Below are 21,875 nucleotides of genomic sequence, written 5' to 3' on the forward strand. Positions count from 1 at the left end.
GGGCTGCAAGTGGCAGAGCGGAGCGCAGCACGATACGCGGAACGAGTGGCAACGACACACAGGCGGACACGCTGGCTAAATCTTGGTGGATGATGAATCTGTAAGGCAATCTCACAAAGAGGGATTCCGTGGTTTTTTAAGTTTTGTTCAGATGCGTAGTTTGGAGTCTGGAAGTAGGCGTGGTCTGAGGATGACATATGGGGCAGAGATGGTGTGATCCAATCTCAACATCGAACGATCCGAAGTCAGAAATAATTCTGACTGTCTGATTGGCCAATCTCGCTGTTTCCCACCGCATCAGGCAAGAAGACAACATACGACGAAGCCGGGATTTACCCATTCCTGAGCTGAGAAGCCTTATGGATTATGACTGCCGGATTCAGCTGAGGATGCAGGTTTACCCGATTCTATTCACGAACGGCGATTCCACCTGCCTGGTCGAAGTCATGCTGCTAAGCACACAATATCGCACATCTCTCTGTTCCACCTTTAATTTGACACCACGGCCATAACCGAAGCTCTTCCGCATTGAGCTTTCTCCCCTTCCATGGCACAAAACAACTTGAACTTGGGTAGGTAGAATTACATGCAAAAGAAGTTTATGACCGATGATTGCCCACTAATTTCACCACTTCGCCCGAACTCTGTCTTAGCCGCCATTTTTAACTCGCCAGCATCCGTAAAAGCTTGTCATCCAGCAAGCCTCCCTCCCCACGATACCGCGACGGCGAGACTCCCGTGGCTCGTATAGTTCTCTTGCCTGACGAAGCTAAGATCATTGATTGTAATCCATTTGATCGCATTCTTGCGTTCGGGCTCAGCATTTTGCATCAAAGCGTGCCTCAACAGGTTGCAGCTGGTGACTTAGCCGATCCGTCTGCTCTCGAAGACCAGGTGCTTTACCGGTTTGAGAGTCTGCTGGAAAAGAAGTCACGAGTTGCGGACTGTGCTCAACAGCAATTAGGATCAAATAGCGCAATATTGGCATCTTAGTTGCAAGCGACAAGATAGAACAATGCAACACTAATTACTACCCTTACTCGTCTTCTATTCTATGACAACGACATTGGTGTCATAGGTATTATAGATGAAGCTAGCCGTTTGCGAGTGCCTAGCAAGGCAAGCCCGGACGTAACGCTGCATTCGTGCGAAGTGTTTGAAAATCTAGATATTGACAGATAAAAAGCAACGAGGAGAGGAAAGTAAAAATGTAAAACGTAAGTCCCGCTCTAACACAACCTAGGCCATGATCGTTGTGTGCCTGAGCTTACCTACCTACACTTACCTTAGGGGAAATGCATAAAATCACGCATCGGGTGGGATCCCAAACTTAATAGCCTACAGCACACCAATGTCTTCCTACAAAATCATGTACCAAAAAGGGATAATCCCTCATGTATCCGAATTACAACGATCCTAAAGCAGAGTGAAGTAATTATTCGAATGGAACTATTCTTTTGTCTAATGGTCATAATGTACTGTACACACGCGCCCACACACGTGCGCTCACACTACACTGACACAAGGTAATGGCTTGGCCTAGCCGGAGATGGCGGAATGGGTATTGTTCCTGGATGGGAATCTGAATTGCCACCAAGGGACAGTCTGCAACCCTGATTGGGGAAGGCTGTGCAGGCTGCCGCTTGCATGTGTCTTGAGTATTCGTAATGTACATTACATACCTTATCATCGGGACGCAATGATTGGTCGAGAGTGGCGCGACATCAGCCGGCACCCGAGTGGGGCGGACACTCTTTCACCGGGCTGGGACGCCAACGGGGCCCCAAGGTGTGGTGAGGAAGACGATCGCGGCCTGGACCCTGCATTCCCAACCGCAACGGGTAACAATGAAAAATGCCTCTGCTGCAGCTGCTGCACGGAGCGTTGGCCAATCGGCTGGTGTCGATAAGATTGCCCCTCTGTGGGAGGCACCGCCCTGTGAGCGTAACGCGGTTGGGGGCACTTGGGGGTCCTATCCCGAGTCGCGGGGCGACGCCTTCTTTTACACACGAAACTGTCACCGCAGTGACATGGGCATTCCATCCCACCACTGACCTCCTGCGAGATAAGGACCGTGGCACTATCTCGCTGCAGGAGCGCCGCTATCGGGGCCCGAACTTAAAGCGCATGACCCCCCCGGATTCCTGCAAACTTTAAAGCAAACCACTGCGCCCTTTGTTGACTTTCTCGCCTGCAGAACAGAACAGATTCCAACACTTGCTGCTGGAGACGATCGCAACCGCTGGTTAGCGGATCGACACTCACAACCGGGACAATGGTGCGTCGCTCGGTCCTGCCGGACTGCAATAACCCACCACGGCAGCCTGTTAACAATGCTCGCACAGGCGACATCCGCTTCTTTCATTTCGAACTCTGGAAATGTAGGCAACGAGACCCTCGGTGATTGTCTGTTCCGGTTATGCTCACAGACAATGTAGCTCCAGAAGTTCCTCAACCTCGACCAGAAGGGCAACATCATTGCCGAGTACATCTGGTTAGTACCCCATACTTTGGTTATCTCGGACCCGGTCGCCAACCTGCCGGCCCCCTGCCGCTTCTTGCATCCGCCCCACATCGCCGGCTCGGCCAGGAGACGCTAGCTAACAAGGTTGCCAAGGATCGATTCCGAGGGTGGCACTCGGTCCAAGTCGAGGGTAAGGCTTCCATTCCTAAAAGACTATTACCTGGATTGACCGTATCTGATTTGATTTTTTTTTTCTTTGCTTTGTAGACTCTTCCCGAGAAGGACTACCAGCCTTCGGAACTGCCCATCTGGAACTTTGACGGCTCGTCGACTGGTCAGGCCCCCGGCGAGAATTCCGATGTGTACCTCAAGCCCGTAGCCATCTTCCCCGACCCGTTCCGTGGCGGTAAGAACATCCTAGTGCTCGCCGAGTGCTGGGATGCCGATGGCACGCCAAACAAGTACAACTACCGGCACGAGACCGCCAAGCTGATGGAGGCGCACGCCGCCCATGAGCCCTGGTTCGGACTTGAGCAGGAATACACCCTCCTGGATCTCAACGATCGCCCCTACGGCTGGTGAGTCTTTGCACTCAGAGCCCATGAGTAGAACTAGAGAGACATGGGCTAACATGGACCTATTCCAGGCCGCAGAACGGTTTCCCGGCGCCCCAGGGCCCGTACTACTGCGGAGTTGGCTCCGGCAAGGTTGTGCAACGTGATATCATGGAGGCGCATTACCGGGCCTGTTTGTACGCTGGAGTCAAGATTTCGGGAACCAATGCAGAGGTGCGTGTCCTGGTGGTCTTCAAAGAGCTAATTGCTAGCCGAGGCTAACGTAATACGACTACAGGTGATGCGTATGTCGGCCTCCCGGTCTTACTATTGTTGCATGTACTGACCTCCAGCTTAGCTGCTCAATGGGAATTCCAGGTAGGGCCGTGTGTTGGCATCGAGAGTGAGTCTTGACCCCTGATGACCCTGCCGAGGACACCTCATTGACTCGTATCCAGTGGGTGACCACCTTTGGGTCGCCAGATTTCTGCTGCACCGCATCGCCGAAGAGTTCGGCGCCAAGGTGTCGGTTCACCCGAAGCCCATCCCCGGCGACTGGAACGGTGCCGGTTTGCACACCAATTTCTCCACCAAGGAGATGCGCGTGGAGGTAAGGATTGAATCCCGCGCCTTCCGCTCTGCTCGAGGACTGCCTACTGACTCTGTTACTCTGTTGTAGGGTGGTATGAAATACATCGAGGAGGCGATTGCGAAGCTCGGAACCCGCCACCAGGAACATATCGCCGTCTACGGCGAGGAGAACGACAAGCGCTTGACAGGCAGGCACGAGACCGGCGCCATCGACCAGTTCTCGTACGGCGTTGCTAACCGCGGCGCCTCGATTCGGATTCCGAGGGAGTGTGCCGCGAAGGGTTATGGATACTTCGAGGATCGCCGCCCGGCATCCAATGCGGATCCTTATCAGATTACCGGGATCATCATGGAGACGTATGCATCAGCCTCCAGTCTATGTGCCTGGCATCGCGTGCTAACGATATCGTAGGATTTTTGGCGCCGTTTAATGAAGCCGGTGGATAGTCACTACGCCGACCTCAATTGAAATTCGGCGTGCGAAGATTCTCAGGGGAGAACTTTCTGCATCAGGATCTGAGATTGGATCCGCCCCGAACTGGGGATTGTCTTGTGTTTGCCCTTTGGTCATCTTAGATCTCTCGGGAGAACGGATAGGTGGTTGGTCCAGGGACCTCAGCTTGGCGAGAAACCTTAGCTAGAGCCCTACGGAATACATATCAACAGCGCGATAATTCTCACAAAAATAACAAAAGGGTTACATCTCCGAGATGCATTTGCAAAGGAGCACTGAGTTTCAGGGGCTGCGGGATCAGGGGTCGATCCATTACAGGACATTGCGAAGCCCAGCAGGCCGTATGTCATGCAACAATGAAAAAAGATATCGAGATCTTGGCAACATCATGCCTGCCAATAACTATCCCCACTTCTACACATCGATGTTAGTGCCCGCGCCGGTATGACTCACCGCAGAGCAACGATATTTTACATGTCGATTCTTGCACAACCGGACCACGACTCTTCCTCAGCGCTCCTACCGTTTATGCACCAAAATACTCTACCACAATGTCGTCCAGCAAGCCCACCGTCCTCGTCACCGGCTCAGCCGGCCACCTCGGCAAGGCCCTCATGCTCGCCCTCCCATCGCTCGGCTACAACCCGGTCGGCATCGACATCAACCCCAGCGAGACGACGACCCTCGTCGGCTCCATCACCGACACGGCCTTCCTCTCCCGCGTCTTTGCCGAGCACAGGATCCAGCACGTCATCCACGCCGCGACGCTGCACAAGCCGCACGTGGGGTCGCACTCGAAGAACGACTTTGTCCAGACCAACGTGGCGGGGACGGTCCACCTGCTGGAGCAGGCGGCGGCGGCTGCGGGAGCGGCGGCGGTGAAGGGGTTCGTGTACCTCTCGACGACGTCGGCGTTTGGGTCGGCGCTGCGCCCGGCGCGGGGCGATCCGGCGGCGTGGATCGACGAGGGCGTCGCCGCCGCCGCCGCCGTCCGGCCCAAGAACATCTACGGCGCGACCAAGACCGCCGCCGAGGACATCTGCTACCTCGTGCACGCCGAGACGGCCCTGCCCGTCGTCGTCCTCCGCACGGCCCGGTTCTTCCCCGAGGAGGACGACGACGAGGACAGGAGGGCCTCGATGGGCGGGGAGAACCTAAAGGTCCTCGAGCTGGCTTACCGCAGGGTGGACGTGAGCGACGTCGTCGGGGCGTGCGTGGCGGCTATGAGGAGGATGGAGGAGGGGGCGGTGGGGTGGGGGAAGTACGTGATCAGCGCGCCGACGCCGTTTAGGAGGGAGGAAGCGGTGCTGAGGGGCCTGGAGGAGGATGCGGGGAGGGTTTTCAGGGAGGCTGTGGAGGGTTGTGCGGAGGTGTTTGAGAGGAAGGGGTGGAGGTTTTTGGACAGGGTGGACCGCGTGTATGATTCGAGGAGGGCGGTCGAGGAGCTGGGATGGCGACCGGAGTATACTTTTGAGAGAGCGATTGAGAAGATCGCGAGGGGAGAGGAGTGGAGGAGCGAGTTGACGTTCAGAGTTGGAAAGCTGGGGTATCATACCGTCTCGACAGGTGTCTATACCCAGAGGGACGATCCGCGCACCGTGATGGATGCATGATGGAGGTATGAAGGTTTGGAGTCAAATGCCAGGTAAAGAAAAGGAAACGAAGTTTATTTACATTGTTAGAGGGCTTGCTGCAGATGAAGTGCGAGAGACGAGTAAAGGCAGCTACGATTTTGAAGCGCAAAAGCTCGTCATTTACGAAAGCGCTTCAGTTTGGCCGCTCAGGTAAGGAACGCAAGATCAGGTGAAATCTTCGACAATATCCCCCCGCAAATCGAGCAACCAGATAACCTCTTGGCTCGTAGGTCGCCATAGAATCGTCGACGCAGGGCGTAGGGACTGCACCGTAGATACATCCATACTACCCCTAGCCGTTGTCACTCCCATTAACAGTGAATCACGCCACTTCAAGCCTCTAAAGCCAATTGAGCCTTGTAGGGCTGAAGAACGAGGCCGCGAGGGGCTTCATCTCGGCATCGTCCACCTCAGAGGTTCCCAAGCCGGGCTGACTGTGCATCGAAACCATCGCGACACGGTCTGACGGCTTGCATACTCGGTGCTTGGCAGTTCATGGTTTGCGGAACTGGATTGGCGGTTGATGCGGTATACGAATGAATTTATTCTCTCAACCTTCGGTCCCCGTGCTCTGGGTGGTCGGTCCTGCATTGTGGCTGCATCACGGCTGCATCGCGGTAGGCTCAGCCGCACCGAGTCAGATCCCTATTCCGATGGCCTCGTGCCATAGAGATGTTATGCAAGACATTTCGCAGCCATGTCTAAATGGGGCGCTGCATCACCGACACGGCCTCTCCGTGGCGTTTGTTCCCCCCCTCTCCCCGGTTAGGCCTGCCTGCCTACACACGGCACCATGTCGTGGTTGATTCGACATGGTTATCACTCATTCGCAGCGACACCTCGTCCAAATTGGACCTTGATCTTGCTCTTTCAACATGCACTTTTCGTCAAATCAGGCCCAGTCATTTGGCTTGCTAGTCCCTCATTCAGTCGTCCTGTTGATCTGATAAGTACCAGGATCTTCTCTTACACTCTTTTTTACACTTAGCAATTGGCTATTAAATAGTATGGCTCTCCCGTGGGCCTTTGGGATGCCCAGGCGGAAGAAAAGCAGGAAAATCAAATTATCACGTACATTTCCCTTTCCTTACACGGCGGGGCCACATGCTCACAGACCAAAACAGAGAAAGGCAACCCCACCTCTAGGCCCTTCTTTTTACGAATATATGGTATGGTAACGGCATTGTTGGTCTCTCTCGCACTGGTTGGTGTTATCATCTTCCTCAAGAGGACTCTTCCCGGCGGCTCAGAATCCTCCTATGGCCTTCCTTCAACAGGGTCATTACGGCCACGGAGAGGCAAGCCGGAAGCTCCGGGCAACCTGGAACCTCGAGCCAACGGGACCGCTTTCGGCCCCCTGGTGACACCGAGACCGCCAATACAAGTTGATCTGTCGAATATCCAGAGTGCTGTGGAGTGTACAACGGTTGCCGTGCCCGGAAGGATCGTGAAGCGTCAGGGATACGTGCGAACGTACTGTTCGACCAGTTACTTCACCATCATTTCCACTTTCACATCAACCCGAACCCGCCTGCCGCAACCAGTCTTTACGTTCGTCCCGACCATTGTTTTGACACCGGTAGTTCCTACTCGATCGCCGATAGTTGATTGCACGACGTTCTTCGTTCCTGATAGACGGGGCAAGAGAGGCCAGCTCATCTCTTGTACAACTGCTTACGCCCCCATCACCGGCTCCGGAACAGTCCCATTGTCCACAACAACAACAACACTAACAACAACCAGTGGAGGGCACAGCCTGATAAGTAACAACCCCTGTGTCTCAACAAAGGTCGACTGTCCCATTCGAAGAGACAGAGAGCTGTGGGGCCGCGCGCCTTATTGTTCTACGACTTATTTGTCGGTTGCTGGCTGCGGTACCACCCCAACTTCTATTTGGACAACATCGAGCGCGGGCCCATGCGCGACGGAGGCGGTCTGGTGCGAAACTAATGGTCCAGAGGGAAAGCGGGAGCGCTGCACCACATCATTTCTCCTAGCTTCTGGCTGTGGCCTTGACACATCATCTGTACGTGCTGTCTCGACCACCTCGGCAATGCCACAACCTCCCAGTTCGACGTCGATGAGCATATCAACAGGCCGTTCGCTGTCAACATCCACCGCGTCAACATTGACAGCCTTGACGACGCTTTCCTCGTCATCTTCGTTATTCACGCTTCCTGGCCCATGTGTAACGACACGGGTTGAGTGCCCTGTTGTTATGGAGCGGGAAGGTTCAGGTGCTTGCAGCACCTTTGCATACACATTTTCTAGTTGCTTATTCACTCTGAGCTCGTCTACTACTGTGCCCAGCGTAGCGACGGCACCTACTTCGGTATCCTTTACTATCACCCCGACCAGTTCGACGCCACCGGCCACGAATACGTGCCTGGCGAGCTCAGTATCTTGTGCCACGACACAAGTCATTGCGCGTAGTGGGAAGAGAGCGGATTATGTGGATTGTGAAACTTCGTTCTACACATTGCATGAGTGCTTGACCACGTCGACCATCAGTCCCTCGATTTCTTCAATCTCACGTTCAACCTCATATGGCCCGCCAGTCATTCTCAACACGTCGTCAACGTCCATCTATACGGCGTCGCAGAGACCAATCACAAGTCAATCTATTTCATCTTTCTCCATTTCTGCTAACTCCTCGCGTCAACTCGCAAGCTCGACGCTATCAAATCTTTCTTCAATTATAACGCTGACTTCTCTCCCTACCTCAACTCTGGTTATTACCGACACACATCCCTCAACATCAATCTCCAACTTCAGTTCTTGGACACCTTCAAGAGCTGCCACTGAACATTCTATTCCCAACTTGAGCATAAGCTCGGACATCTTAACCGACACAACCGCAACCTCTTCAGCACTGTCGTCAGCAATCTCCCTGGTAACTCCGGGTTCGACTTCTTTGACAACTTTGACCTCTCCGTCTTCCAGCTCTGTCCTGGAGTCTGTCACAACTGCATGGACCGTTTCTACCGAAATACCCTGGGCTATAAAACCCGAGAGCTCGACCGACCTGCCCCCGGTATCAACTGGTATGGTAAGAACCATGACATTGGAGCAACAGTTATCAACAGCAACTGAGCCGAGTCCGACACAGAACACGTCTGTCGTAGGTGCCGCCACCAAGACACTGTCGGGTTTTACGAGCCTAGCTATTACCTTGCCTCTATCGAGTCTTCCGACTAGATGGACGACGGCTGATGTCTTGACGCCGGTGGCCGAATCGGCGGGATTCCCATCCCATGCAACAATCGGGACCGTGAGCGGTGCGACCCCTTCAACTCTCCCGGAAGATGGAGGCTCAACGCTCGGTGATCCTGGGATATGGCCTTACTGGGGAATTTCCGGGTCGGTAGTGGGCAGCTATGTGCCGCTGATTGTTGGAAGGGGCTTCATGGTCATGATCGGAGCGCTCTACAACCAGCTGATAACTCATGACCCCGTGCGACGAATGGAAGGCGCTGCCGGTATCCCGGGTGCGAGTTTGGCCGGGCCCTCGTTTGGTGCTAGTCATATTGGCTTGATCACCGCCCAAATAGGCACAGCCTTCTCGGCTGGCGGCACGTTTGTCGACATAAGCTACTGCGGCACGACCGGAACCGGTGCAGGTGCCAGCTCCTGTCCGCCGAGGATTAGCAGCAATCCTTGGGTATTTGATATCCTCATTACCGTGCTTGTCATCTAGGTGGTGGTCATTGCTTATTCGCTGGCGAAGTGGTTTCAGAAGCCAGGCGGACTGTCAGCGGACCCAACTAGCATTGCGGGCGTTGCAGCAGTGATGGGCCACCCGGAGGTAGAAAGGCTTTTCGCGTCGTTTCCAGGAGAGATGTCGAAGAAACAACTCGAGGACGCCCTAAAGGGCCAACGGTTCAAACTCGGCACCTTTACCACCATCTCTGGAACCACAAGATACGGGATCATGCCGGTGACGCTGGAGGAGCAGGAAGAAGAGCAGGGGAAACAGGGTCTCTTTAGCAGGGCCAGAAGGATAATCAGCGCCGGAAACGAGAAGCTTTCATTCCTCACCAGCTGGGAGCTGAACCAACTATTTGCCGACCTCGTCTTCGGCGCCCTGCTGCTCGGCCTCCTGGGCCTCTCCCTCGCGGCCCTGGCCCACGTTGACCGACCCGATTCGGTATTCCGCAGACCCCTCGACATCACCGGAACCTGGCTGAAAATCCTCTTCGCCCTCCTCGGCATCATCATCTCCGCCTACTGGGGGCGGCTCTTCCAAGACGCCCAAACCCTCACCCCCTACCGAACCCTCCACTCCGGCCCGGCGCCCCCCGCCGCGACCATCCTCCTCAGCCGGCACACCAGCCCCGTGTGCGCCGTCGTCCCGCTCCTCCGCACCGGCCACCTCGTCGCGGCGGGCGTCGCCGCCATCGGCGTGGCCAGCGAGTTCCTGATCGTCGCGCTCGCGGGGCTGCCCTACCGCGCCGGGCGGCAGCTCCGCGCCGAGTTCGTGCTGTGCGCGGCGGCGAGCGCGGCCATCCTGTCGCTCATGCTCGCGCAGCTGGCGCTGGTCGTGCGCTGGCGCTGCGGCGGCGGCGGCGGCGGGGGGTCGCGATCTCCCCACGGCCCCCACCTGCCGCGACGGCCCGACGCCATCGCGGCCGTCATGACGTACGTCGCGGACACGGAGATGGCGAGGGGCTTTGACGGGCTGGACCCGGCTGGGGCGAGCGGCACGACCCGCGAGAGGGATCGGGCGATCTGTAGGATGGGGAAGGCGTACGCCTACGGGTGGCGGAGGGAAAAGGAGGGGAGGGTGAGGTGGGTTGTGGATGAGGCTGGGGATTATGGGGATGTGGAGCGGAAAGGGTTTTTGGACGGGCCGGAGGAGAGAGAGAGGGATGCGAGAATGGGCTTATGATTTGTAAAGGGGTGACCGGACGGTTTACTTTGTGAAGGGACATCTAGGGCTGATGAAGAAACCGGCACCTATGACTTATTGGATGGGAGCGCGCAGCTGCTGGTCAGTTGTGTTAATGTCTGTGGTTTGGCTAAACCTTCAAGGACGGTAACATACGTCTTTAATATTGATGTATATCTAACAGATATCTTGCTATTGTAATGGGAAGTTCAAAGACCTGTTTCTCGGGCAACCCATGCAACAACGGTTGTTGTGAAATACAAACCTGGAGATAGAGAGGCTAGCCAGCGGCAAGGTGGACCGGCCCGACCCCGGCCGTGATTGGTTTTACAGGAGGAACTAGAAATACGCAGATCTGATTTGCGGATACAACACCTGCCGTCAACACGGAAGTCTAACTCCTTATTTCCTGCCCAGTCTTGCCTGACTTGTTCACATTTTTAAAGGGGGGAAAAGAGCGGACCGAGCCGCGGGTCATGTCATAAGCTACTAGAACGAATTTAGTGCGATTTGTAACCACCTCGGGCGCCCAATTTTCCATGCCGCTTGCTGAAATCGAGGGGTGGAGCACACAAGCTATAGGCATGCTGATGCATCGGTACATTGGATACAGCGGATGTAGCTGGGCTTAGGGAAGAAGTTTTGTATGCGCAGGGCCATCCCCTCTCGCATCAGCATGTAGTACTTATGCAAGCAATAAACTACGTACATCCTCGTAGCTCAACACTGCTCCCCCGCCGTCCTCTGAAATTCAAACCGGGGGCCAAACCTTGACATTACTTGTGAGTCCAATGTATGCTCTTAGACTGCTGGTGCTCATAACTCTGACCTCTGAAGCAAGGCTTACTGGGTCCCCAGGGCGGTGTGGATTGGGGGAACGAGAGGCGTCTCGACTGAGGGTAGGAAGACCTTCGCTGTGAAGCCCCAGTGGAGTATTCGAGATAAGATAGGAACAAAACCTCCTGTTTCCTCTACGCCAACGTAGATCTCGCCGCGTTCTAGGCATTCCCGATGGATAGTCTAAGGAGTGACCCTTGCTCGGTTCGCACGGGTCTTGCGAGGATTGTCTCCATGCAGTTGGTTGTGGCAGCGTGTTTGAAAATGCTTTGCCCGTTGTCCACATCGATTCTGTGGATCCGGCCCCGCTTATACGTCATGGCGACCGGCTTGGCTATGGCCGATGTGCGGGCCAGTGATCGGCGCCTCCACGGCGCCGGGGTGGGGCATCTCGGCGTTGGATGCAGCAGCTCTCAGCGAATGTAACTGCGGCCAGAGTTAGGGATAAAAAATATGGCTGAGGTAGGGTTTTGCGTCTGAGACGGCCGGTTGATCTGGGGCGTCGGAACGGGTGCTGGCTTTGTGGTGCTCGGCTACCGGCACCGTCCTCGGGGCCACGGGGACCCTTGACCGGGGCTCTAGTAGGGAGCGGGCGGGTGTCGGCTGCAGCAATTGGCTGTCCAGTCCACTTGGATGACGTCGGAGATCATCGCTTGCGTCCCACGGTGCATCCAAGCAATTCGGTATCCATAGATGCTCATGCAGCGCGGTCATGAAATCAGATCTGAACCAGGGTTCCGAAACAAGAACAGTCTGAGCGGTGGTCGTCATCCAATTGAGAGAATACGCACATAAATATTTGTTAGCCGTCGCCAGCAGCGGCCCGGTTGCTCAACTACGGAAGCTCGACGTCCTTGCAGCACTTTTCGTAGCCGCATCCCACTTACACCTCTGTTTCGAGATGAACCCCACGGCAGCAAGAGCCCTGCGTATGGCAACCCGCCAACGCCTCACCACCCGTCTCCCACAAACATCGGCCAGACTCTTCACAGCACGAGCAATGCACACGTCAAGGCCGCAGAATGAGCAGACGAAACCCCGCAACCCGGCGCCGCGGGAACACCCCTCGAATGCACACAAGCCGCGGATAGACGAGAACATTGGCCGGAAACGATTCGGCGACTTCAATGTCGCGGGAAAGGTTTTTGTCGTGACGGGCGGTGCTCAGGGGCTGGGCCTGACAATGGCCGAGGCGCTTGTCGAGGCCGGCGGTAAAGGTATGTTTGTACCGCCCAAACAATGCCACCCATGCAATGATTCTAAACAAAAACCGGCAGTCTACGCCCTCGACCGCGCCGACCACCCCGACGAGCAATGGGCCGAGGCGCAATCCCGCGTGGTGCCCGAGTGGGGCGGCAGCCTGCACTACCGGCAGCAGGACGTGTCGGACACGGCGCACCTCGAGTCGCTGATCGCGGCCATCGCCGACGAGAACCAGCGGCTCGACGGCGTGGTCGCGGCGGCCGGGGTGCAGCAGATCACGCCGGCGCTGGACTACAAGGCCGAGGACGTGGCGCGCATGCTCGACATCAACTACACGGGAGTCTTCATGACGGCCACGGCGGCGGCCCGCCAGATGTTCAAGTACAAGACGCACGGGAGCATCTGCCTGATCGCCAGCATGTCCGGCCTCGTGGCCAATAAGGGCCTGCTGTCGCCCGTCTACAACTCGAGCAAGGCCGCCGTCATCCAGCTGGCCCGGAACCTGGCCATGGAGTGGAGCCCCCTGCGTGAGGACGGGTCGGGCGGCATCAGGGTGAACTGCATCAGCCCCGGCCACATCCTGACGCCCATGGTGTTGAAGAACTTCGAGGAGGTACCCGGCCTGCGGGAGACGTGGGAGAGCGAGAATATGATGGGCAGGTTGGCCGAGACGACCGAGTTTAAAGGCGCCGTGCTGTTCCTTCTCAGCTCGGCGAGCAGTTTTATGACGGGGAATAATTTGGTGATTGATGGGGGTCATACGTCGTGGTAAAGAAGAGGGTTTCGGGGTGGTTGTCTTTGTGCTCGATAGGAGTTGTGTTGTGTACCCCATTACACTGTATTCATTGTGTTTATATTAAACTCGTTATCCTCCCGTCCTTTGCCGCATCAATTATGAATTGGTTTGAAAAAGTACCTACCGCAGGCGCAGATAGCATTCTCACATCGCCTAGCATCATCCCACACATCCTGGCATAGAATCTGCTAGGGTAGGCGTTCAAGTCCGTGTAATTTTAGCACTAATTATGTATTGGGTATTGGTCGCTTACTCGTCTTATAGAACCTTTTTTTTCCCTCATAATTTAGTACACAAGTCTTGTCCCCCCAACATGGATTAAAATGAAGCAAGCACCTTCGCACGGAATGCGTACACCCTACACCCTATACCCTACTGCCGGAGCCTCCCATCTCCGCAATTCTTTTAATTTTCATTATTGGGATTAAAACTTACTCTCAGTTCGCCTGATTTTCGTCCTCTTAGCCGCCATCGGTGGATTGTGGCTCTCTCCATACGGTAACGAAGGACATCCTACCCTAACTATCGTTAGTGATTCGTCGTGGGAGCGGGGGTGGTATGGGTCCCAGCGTCCTGTTCACTGCCGCTGCCGTTACGTCGTCCTGGCGGTTCACGACCGGAGCTGCTGGGGTAAAGGGATCAGGCCCAGAGGGGACGATACGTTGCTTCTCAAGGTTGTCCGTAAGGCGGGTGCAGTGGTGCTCCTTTTCGGCCCATGTAACCAGCTCTTCGCTGACGCGGGCCGTGCCTTTCTTGCATTTCTCGTCGTGAAGACGCATGTCTTCCAAGAGAATTTCCTCCAGCTCCCCATCCCAGCTTTCCCTTTTTGGGGGGTTGTTTGCGGTATTTGCCAACCCTTCGGACTGACTGCCACCTTGGTTCCGCGAGAACTGCGGCTCCGCTGCTATTGCTACCGTACGGTCAGTGGGGCGCGGAGTAGGCCTTTGACGGAGAGGACTAGAGTCAAAGAAGGGTCTATGAGAGCAGCCGATATCGGGTAAGTTGTCGGCTGTTTCGATCCACTGCGGTACTTCTCCTGGGTGAACCTGGGTGTCTGACGAATTTCCAGCTGTCAATCGTCCGTATTCTCCGTTAGGCCGGTGATGGGTCACGTTCTCTGTCTCTGCCGCGACCCAATCGGCTCGGACTAGATGCCAGGGCCCGTGGATTGCTAACGGGCCCGGGACTACCACTTTCTCAGGGTCTCGTGGATGCAAAGCATCATACATGTTTGTTCTGACAATCAAGGCTTGTTCCCGGTCCACGTCAAGAGCCCTCTTGCGCTCTTCTCTCACGTACTCGAGGTAGATGTCCGACTGCGTCTCGTCGGAAACGCCGCCCTCCCTGCACACCTCTTCCAAACCCTCTGCCGTTTTGATCAGATCTACCAAGTCGGGCGGTGCGGACGTGTCTGTGCCTGTATGTCTCCACTCGGTTATCGCCTCGTCTATTGCGTTCAACAGGAAGCTCAGCATTGTAATCGCAGTATTGTCCCCGGCGAGAAAGTCCATCAACACCTTGAGGTTGAGCGAGAACTTGTACAAGTCGTGGACCGGCCTCGCTGGCCACTCATCGCCTCCGTATCCCCATTCATAATCCAGCTTTTCATCGGCAAAGCCAGCCTCGGCAAAGTCGCCCAGATAAAAGTCGGGAAGCAGCGATTCCGAGGTCCAGTGGGCCCAGATATTGCCAAAATGAACGTCGTGATGGTATAGGGGCTTGGAACTGGCTGTGTAGATATAATTCAGCGTGCTAAGGACCTGACGAATCATTCGTGCAACGACGAGGACCGGGGGCATCCTTTCGATGCCCTCGATATGGCCGTGACGGTCCCGTTTGAACCATTGCTCGGCGATCGAACCTCCGTTGCACAGCTTCCAATACGACACAGAGCTGTGCTTGGGTCGGCCCACGGAGTCCGTATCGTTCGACTTGATGTATTCATGGCCATAACACTGCGGAATGTAAAAAGGTAGTCCCGACTTAGGGGCTTGGAAGGTGCTTTGAATGGTTTGCAGGATCCTGATCTCGCGTGGTTCTCTCGGCCGCCAGTTTTTGTCAGACGTGTGTGGCTGCACCAGACGACTGACCGTCACTTTACGAACCAGAACCTCACCGGACTCAAGATCCTCAACCAGCTGAGCCACAGACTCTATCCCAGACCCGAGATTGCGAATAAACAAGAAGCGTCTTTTGCCTGCTTTGAACATGTAGGCATAGCGCTCCTGGTGACAGTGTCCCACGGAACTACCTTGTTGAGTTTTGGCATCCATGGCTGAGATATGTCCGGCAGGACAAAGCAAGCGGCAGAGGGGAACCTACGACTAGGGGCATGCAGAAGTTGTGATGATTGAGCGGGGGCTGCTGCCCTCACAAGTTCGTCACTTACAAGGAAGCGGCATTGTTATAGTAGTTACACGCCTCTCAGCTGATCCCATTGTACAAGATATAAAAACAGGAAGTCAATAGAGGCAGAGCAGTACACATTTACTAGGAGGAAACAGGTAGCTTGTTGCACTGTCATCCCGCTTAGTGACGACAAAGAACTCTCGAAGGCCGTTTACTACGAAGTATGGCCTGGTACTGAGAACCTTGGTGCGCCTTGTCAACGGAGACGAAGATGATGCAGGCTTTTTTTTTTTTTTTTTTTTTTTTTCTCGGGCTCCTACGGATGCAAGGTCCGCGTCGAGATTGCCACTAGGTACCTTGATTAGGGGTAACCAGTTCTTGAACGCAGTAATGCCGTCTAGACGCCGATGTCCTGAGCTTTCCCCGAGCGAACAGGTATGTACAAGAAGAGAACTAGCCGGCCCCAGGCCCCAGACACCCAAACATCCAGGCCTTGGAAGTTGTTTGATCGCGTCTCAGCCTCCCGGAGTGCAAAGCGATTCGCCGTCGTAAGTCCCGCATCGCAAGCCAGTGCAACAATCCGCGTCGGCCCGGCAGGCGGTCAATATCGAGTGGCAAGCCTGTTAAGTTGGCGACTTTGTTTCGGTAGTCCAGGGATTTGTTCACCTACTTCTCTGCCGTAGAAATCCGCAATTGCGAACAGTGTCCGAGATTGGGTTGTGGGAATGACCAAGCCGGCAACCAGGCCAAGCAGGAAGAAGAGGATAACTTGAATTGATGGCTTCATGGCGTTAAAGGTTTCGTGGTAGCGTTATTTGAAAAGAACGATAAAGTCCAAACCGGAAATCGGGGCCCTCCCCTGGAGGGGTCGTGGAGAGAATCGAAAAACTAGCCCGGGGAAAGCGAAAAGAGAACGAAGCCGCGACGACCCATTACGGGTGATGGCTTCTACCCAGCTTTAGTATCATTCGTCAAGCAGTTGCTCGCGCCCCTGAAACCGACAGCCAAGGACAGCGTTCATGGTCAAACGTCAGCAGTGGGCCTGTTTGCCAGTCTGCCTGGGAACTTTGTAGAATACACTAACAGAATGACAAATGAAACCCCCGCAAACCGTGTTAGCACCATTGGAGTCCTGACGCGGCTGCCTGTGTGGGGCAGGATTGCGCATTGAGGAGAACTGTTTCAAATAAAATAACGCCGCCCCGGGACGTCGGTTGCTGTTACCTGGTAGGGCGGATCCGCTGAACGTGATCGCCCTGATCATCCGATCGCTGCTTTTGTTTGCGCCCAATCACACCCATCAAGCAGTGCATCCACACGCCATCCCACGCCGCAACGTCGGCTTATTCTCCAGGTAAGCCAGGGTTCTAAAGTTCGAACCACACAGTAGCTTACTCTGAATCCCGGCGAAATGGTAAGAGCCGACCGATCGCCTCACCGACTACGTGTAATACCCGTAGGCGGCTATGGGTTACTATGTAAATGATTTTCGCTTAAGGGCACCTTCACTGAGGGATTACCCCAGGCAGGAAGCTGAAGCGGGCACAGAGTATTCTCGGGCCAGATCACAACACACTTCATACGCCGTTCGCGGACATCAGTCCTGTTCACTACATCACTACAACTAATTAAAAAAAAAAAAAAAAAAAAACTGATGTGATAGCCAATTACCTCTAAATTACTCTAAATATCTGGCAACGCCGCGCAATTCTAATCCCAATACATGCGTTCCAACAATACCCAATCTCTCTTTTAAACCCGGTACTCCGATCCCATCCCTTACCCAGGCTCACTAGTTTCCCCGGTCAAACCCGTCAGACGCCCTCATTCTGCTCCTTTCCCCTCAGCAGATGGTGATACCCATTCGACTCCCAGAACTGCTCCCCTTTCTTCCCGGGCTCGCACATGGCCACCAGCCCGAACGGGTCCACAAACGTCATGACCACGTTCCTCTTATCGCCCCAGCCGGGGCCCATCAGCTCCGTCGAGCCGTCCTGCGCGAGATAGACCTTGTAGCTCTGCGGCAGATACCTCCGGGGGTGCCTCACGTTCCACATGACCGAGTTGACCAGCATCGGCGCGGCCTCGAAGACGTAGAAGAACCACTCGTAGCGCATGATGGGGCTCAGCAGCGCCTCGGGCTCGGACCCGGGGCCGGACCCGGGCCCGACAGCGAGGCCGGCCGCGCCAAAGTGCTCCGCCCCGCGGTAGATGGTCCGCGCGAGGATCAGCGCCATGCTGGCGTACAGGGTGAGGAGCACGGCGCGCGCGCGCGGGGCGGCGATGCCGGCCCGGGCGACCCGCGCGTGGAAGAGCCCCGCGAGCGTGAAAAAGAGCGTGATGACGGCCAGTTGGAGGGCCAGAGAGGCGCGCAGAAGGTCGTGGCCGAGCTCACGGCGACTGCTCGCCAGCGTCGGGTTCGCGAGGTAGGCGACGCCCAGGGCGTTAAGGATCTCGACCACGGCCGAGAGCGTGCCGAGGGTGCTGAGGACCCGACCCGGGTGGATCGGCGAGAAGTAGGGGAGGTAATGAAGGGTGCGGCCGAGGATGTGATAGTTTGCTAGTTCGAGGATGGGGCTGTTGTGGTTTTTATCAATTGTTGGGTTAGACTCGACGCGCCGAGTTTGGCTGGGCTGTCCCAGGAATGAGGGAACTTACGGAGACATGTAGACGAGGAGGGTACTAGCGAGGTAGACGTAGACATGGTCGTAGTGGAAGGCGCCGTATTCGCGGAGCGCGAACCCGGCGGTGAAGAGGGCGCAGCAAAAGGGCAGATAGAAAGTCACCCAGAAGGATTTGTAATGGCTGCAGACGAACGTGTCAGACCAACTGGTGAGAACAAAACTCCAAGGGAACACTGGAGAGGCTGGGAAGGAAGTGAAGGCCGGAAAGACTTACATGCATTGCCAGAGATGAAAGATCCCTGATGCTGCAAATGCTACCGTGAAAAACACCGGGGCTCCTTGGTTCGGAGCGTAGAACCAGATGCTCCCCGGTACTGTCTCTGTCAGACTCGGTCCTCTCGAATTCGGTCCAATGACATACCGAGTCGACCATCAGACATGTCGGGCCAGAAAGACACTGAGCTCGTAGCTTGTAGTTCGTTACCACTGCGGAGCGGGACAGGTAATTGAGGTGCAAGGTTCCGGAGTGCCGGTGCTGTTAATTCGTGTAGATTACACACTATCGTGGCCAACTCGTAATCGCGTGTGCATGATGGCAACAGCAATGGCAGCTCCTCGCGGGCACCTCGGCGGGTTTATACGAAGCGCTCATGGCTTCGCAGGGACAGCCCGATGTCTCTCCATCATGATTCATACCCGAATCTGGCAATTCCAAGTCGCGGCGACATTTGATGACAACAGTTGCCGGGCTGCGCCACGCTGCGTCTCCTGCAACTGACGGATGCTTAAGATGTCTAATCAGCTAGGCACAATAATCCATGCGGCATACCGGTATCACCGGACGGTTGTCGATCGCGCCGGGCAGCTCTCGCTGAGAGGGCAGAAAACGATGGATGCGCTGCCGTGGGTCCGCTCCTCGTTCCATTGGACGGCCGAAGAGTGGCGGAAGACGTGTCGGCTAAGCGGTAAGCCTGTACATTTCCTTCCCGATCAGGAGAATAGAGCGGCCAAGACCAGTTTTGGGTTGTCGGGAAGGATTGGCTCCCCTGTACATGCATAGGGCGGTGGAGGCAATGCACTGTAGTTGTACTCAGTGTACGGTACACTACACTTCCTCGCCGTTGCCGCGAGGCAGAACCCTGAGGCACACACGCTGCTTCGATGCCCATCATTTCTGTCGCGTCGCCATCCGGACCCCGATTATACTTGACCGGGGAGCACCGTGCATCCCATCATTAAAGTATGCCCCTCATGGGCAGCTCCGGTTGAATGCGTGCCCGACTGATTATTACTGGCCCCAGACGAAAAAGGAAAATAGTCGACAACATACGACAATGCCCGCCGACCCGTCAGTGCCATCACACCCCCAAGCTGCCGCCGTCTGCCGGCAAATGCAATGCTGGGAATGCCGCCGCCGCCGCCTCGTCTGCGATGGGACGCAGCCGGTTTGCACCAAGTGCCGCGCCGCCCGCATCGTCTGCCCCGGATATGCAGACAAGAAACCATTGACATGGCTCGCCCCAGGCCAAGTGGTCTCGCGCACTCGGAAGGGCAAGCCCACCCGCAAAGCCGGTGGCAGCAGCCAAGGCGGGCACACAAAGGGCCTGGACGAATTCGAGGGTGGCGGCCAAACAGATTTGAGCCAAGCAGACGACGCATTGCACTTTCTGCGCCCATTCGATCTACGAACCGAGACGTATGATGTCTTTGAGGCCATGATCTACTGTACGTTCCCCGGAAACTGGTCCCCGACCCCTAAACCCGATCGAGTGCATCGCTAAGCGAGCCACCCCGACGGGCTAGACAACTCGCGCATCTATCAGGATCTCGTGGATAATCAACTTGGGCCCAGCGCCTTTATCGTGCCCTTGTACGCGGTGAACCAGATACCCCCTCCGATTCTCCACACGCTCGTTTCAACGGCCATCAGCCACCGGATCATACAGATGGCAGAAGATCCGGGACGGAACGAACTTGTGAAGCCCATCTGGACACGGCTCTACCGTCATCGTGATCATGCAATCCGTGCCATCAATGTACTAGTGAGCAATGAGCAATCTCGCGGCGGCATGCTTGCAATTCTTAGCGTCTACACGTTTCTCTTCGCCATGGTAAGTTAAGCATCATCAAAAAAAAAAAAAAAAAAAAAAAAAAAAAGAATGGCTTCGAATCGCATTTTCACTGGGAGCATGTACCAACCGTTAGCAGTTACAACAGTCATTAGAACCTCGCTGGCGAACCCATGTCGACGGCCTCATGAGCCTGATCGAGCTGCGGGGGTCTTTTACCAAGATTATCACCCTCCCGGGCATGAGTCTGGGCATGATGGCCTTGTGCATGTCGGTAACCCCCATATATTTATCACCTCCACCCACCCCCACCCACACACTGATCTAAAAGTCCCTGTTGTACATACTACTGTGCCTAACCCCTTTTGGCAGCGTGGGCATCTTTTCCAACACTACCAGCCCCAGAGACAATCAGTTCCAAGTCGCCAGCACCGAGGAGACGATCGGCCTTATTGATAAATTCTACACGGAAACCTTCTACCCCATGGTGTCCTGCCCTGGCGAGCTCGTCAAAGAAATCATCCTCACCAGCGCCCTCCGCTCCCAGCCCCCATCCCCGGGAACCACCCGGTCCGCAAACGACATCCTCGCTCGCATCGAAGCTTTCTCCCCGCAGGAATGGACCGCGGCCACCCGAGAATCCTTCCACGAGGACTGGCTCCTCATATCCGGCCTCTACCACGCCGCTACGGCGCTCTACTGCATCCTCTCGCTGCAGAGCTCGGGCGCATTCCCAGACCCGCAGCAGACGTCGTCATCTGCCAAGCTAGAGCTCGCCAGGGCGCGGCACGCCAGGTACCTGTTCGCGCAGCTCGAGAGGGCCATCGCGACGCCCCGGGTCAGGCGGCGCATGTCGTGGGCGCTGATTGTGGCCGGGGTGGAGGCGTCGAGGGCGAGCGGCGAAGTGCAGCGATATATCGGGGAGAAGCTGGCGGACATGTCGCGGGATCAGGGAATAGCGTCGCCGCTTGTCGCCAAGGGGGTGCTGGAGCGTTACTGGGCCCGGGGAGGAGGGAGGTGGGACGAGTGCTTTGACGACGCGTTTGCTATTATCATGTGAGGGGATTCTACTTGAACATGTTGAGGCGTTTACGATGGACGTGGCTCTAGCCCTGTAAGTTCAAGATGGGCTTGGGATAGAGGCATTGGGCTGAGGTGGGAATGACGGGGTGATGGATGGTTTACTTAATGTAATTACCTTATGCTCCCGAGTCTCTGCTCAATCTCACGTGGGGACCCGGATTGGAACCGGGAACCGGGCAACACCACTTATTGCATTAAAATGTACACACTCGCCTCGAATATAACGGCGGTTCTTGGCGCAAGAGCAATAGTTCCCATCACGACGACCCGGGCCCCCCACTGTACATCTCGAGGATATCGCGGTCCGAAAAAGTCTCGCTGCGTCCAAT

The 21,875-nt window shown here is 55.7% G+C and overlaps 7 protein-coding genes across 7 annotated transcripts; 5 read left to right on the plus strand and 2 right to left on the minus strand.

Moving 5' to 3' along the window:
- Positions 1–2,333: 2,333 nt before the first annotated feature.
- Positions 2,334–4,040, plus strand: GLN1_2 (glutamate--ammonia ligase; the record flags this gene model as incomplete). Its single annotated transcript, XM_071057087.1, has 10 exons — positions 2,334–2,381; positions 2,439–2,494; positions 2,618–2,654; positions 2,732–3,042; positions 3,111–3,252; positions 3,317–3,323; positions 3,377–3,421; positions 3,477–3,628; positions 3,698–3,966; positions 4,022–4,040. 10 exons carry the CDS (start codon positions 2,334–2,336, stop codon positions 4,038–4,040), a joined length of 1,086 nt encoding a protein of 361 aa, XP_070913188.1.
- Positions 4,041–4,614: 574 nt separating this feature from the next.
- MFIFM68171_01666 (uncharacterized protein) lies at positions 4,615–5,676 on the plus strand (the record flags this gene model as incomplete). The annotated part of the gene is made up of 1 exon (XM_071057088.1): positions 4,615–5,676. One exon carries the CDS (start codon positions 4,615–4,617, stop codon positions 5,674–5,676), a length of 1,062 nt encoding a protein of 353 aa, XP_070913189.1.
- A 3,859-nt stretch (positions 5,677–9,535) lies between these two features.
- Positions 9,536–10,585, plus strand: MFIFM68171_01667 (uncharacterized protein; the record flags this gene model as incomplete). Its single annotated transcript, XM_071057089.1, has 1 exon — positions 9,536–10,585. One exon carries the CDS (start codon positions 9,536–9,538, stop codon positions 10,583–10,585), a length of 1,050 nt encoding a protein of 349 aa, XP_070913190.1.
- Positions 10,586–12,422: 1,837 nt separating this feature from the next.
- Positions 12,423–13,397, plus strand: MFIFM68171_01668 (uncharacterized protein; the record flags this gene model as incomplete). The annotated part of the gene is made up of 2 exons (XM_071057090.1): positions 12,423–12,639; positions 12,700–13,397. 2 exons carry the CDS (start codon positions 12,423–12,425, stop codon positions 13,395–13,397), a joined length of 915 nt encoding a protein of 304 aa, XP_070913191.1.
- A 542-nt stretch (positions 13,398–13,939) lies between these two features.
- Positions 13,940–15,694, minus strand: MFIFM68171_01669 (uncharacterized protein; the record flags this gene model as incomplete). The annotated part of the gene is made up of 1 exon (XM_071057091.1): positions 13,940–15,694. The coding sequence occupies one exon, from the start codon at positions 15,692–15,694 to the stop codon at positions 13,940–13,942; it is 1,755 nt and encodes a 584-aa protein (XP_070913192.1).
- A 1,890-nt stretch (positions 15,695–17,584) lies between these two features.
- MFIFM68171_01670 (uncharacterized protein) lies at positions 17,585–18,834 on the minus strand (the record flags this gene model as incomplete). The annotated part of the gene is made up of 4 exons (XM_071057092.1): positions 17,585–18,347; positions 18,429–18,575; positions 18,669–18,774; positions 18,816–18,834. The coding sequence occupies 4 exons, from the start codon at positions 18,832–18,834 to the stop codon at positions 17,585–17,587; spliced, it is 1,035 nt and encodes a 344-aa protein (XP_070913193.1).
- An 894-nt stretch (positions 18,835–19,728) lies between these two features.
- MFIFM68171_01671 (uncharacterized protein) lies at positions 19,729–21,523 on the plus strand (the record flags this gene model as incomplete). The annotated part of the gene is made up of 4 exons (XM_071057093.1): positions 19,729–20,119; positions 20,198–20,505; positions 20,603–20,733; positions 20,836–21,523. 4 exons carry the CDS (start codon positions 19,729–19,731, stop codon positions 21,521–21,523), a joined length of 1,518 nt encoding a protein of 505 aa, XP_070913194.1.
- Positions 21,524–21,875: the final 352 nt, after the last annotated feature.

Source organism: Madurella fahalii (genome assembly GCF_045866475.1).
Source record: "Madurella fahalii IFM 68171 DNA, scaffold_1, whole genome shotgun sequence".
Taxonomy (NCBI): domain Eukaryota; kingdom Fungi; phylum Ascomycota; class Sordariomycetes; order Sordariales; genus Madurella; species Madurella fahalii.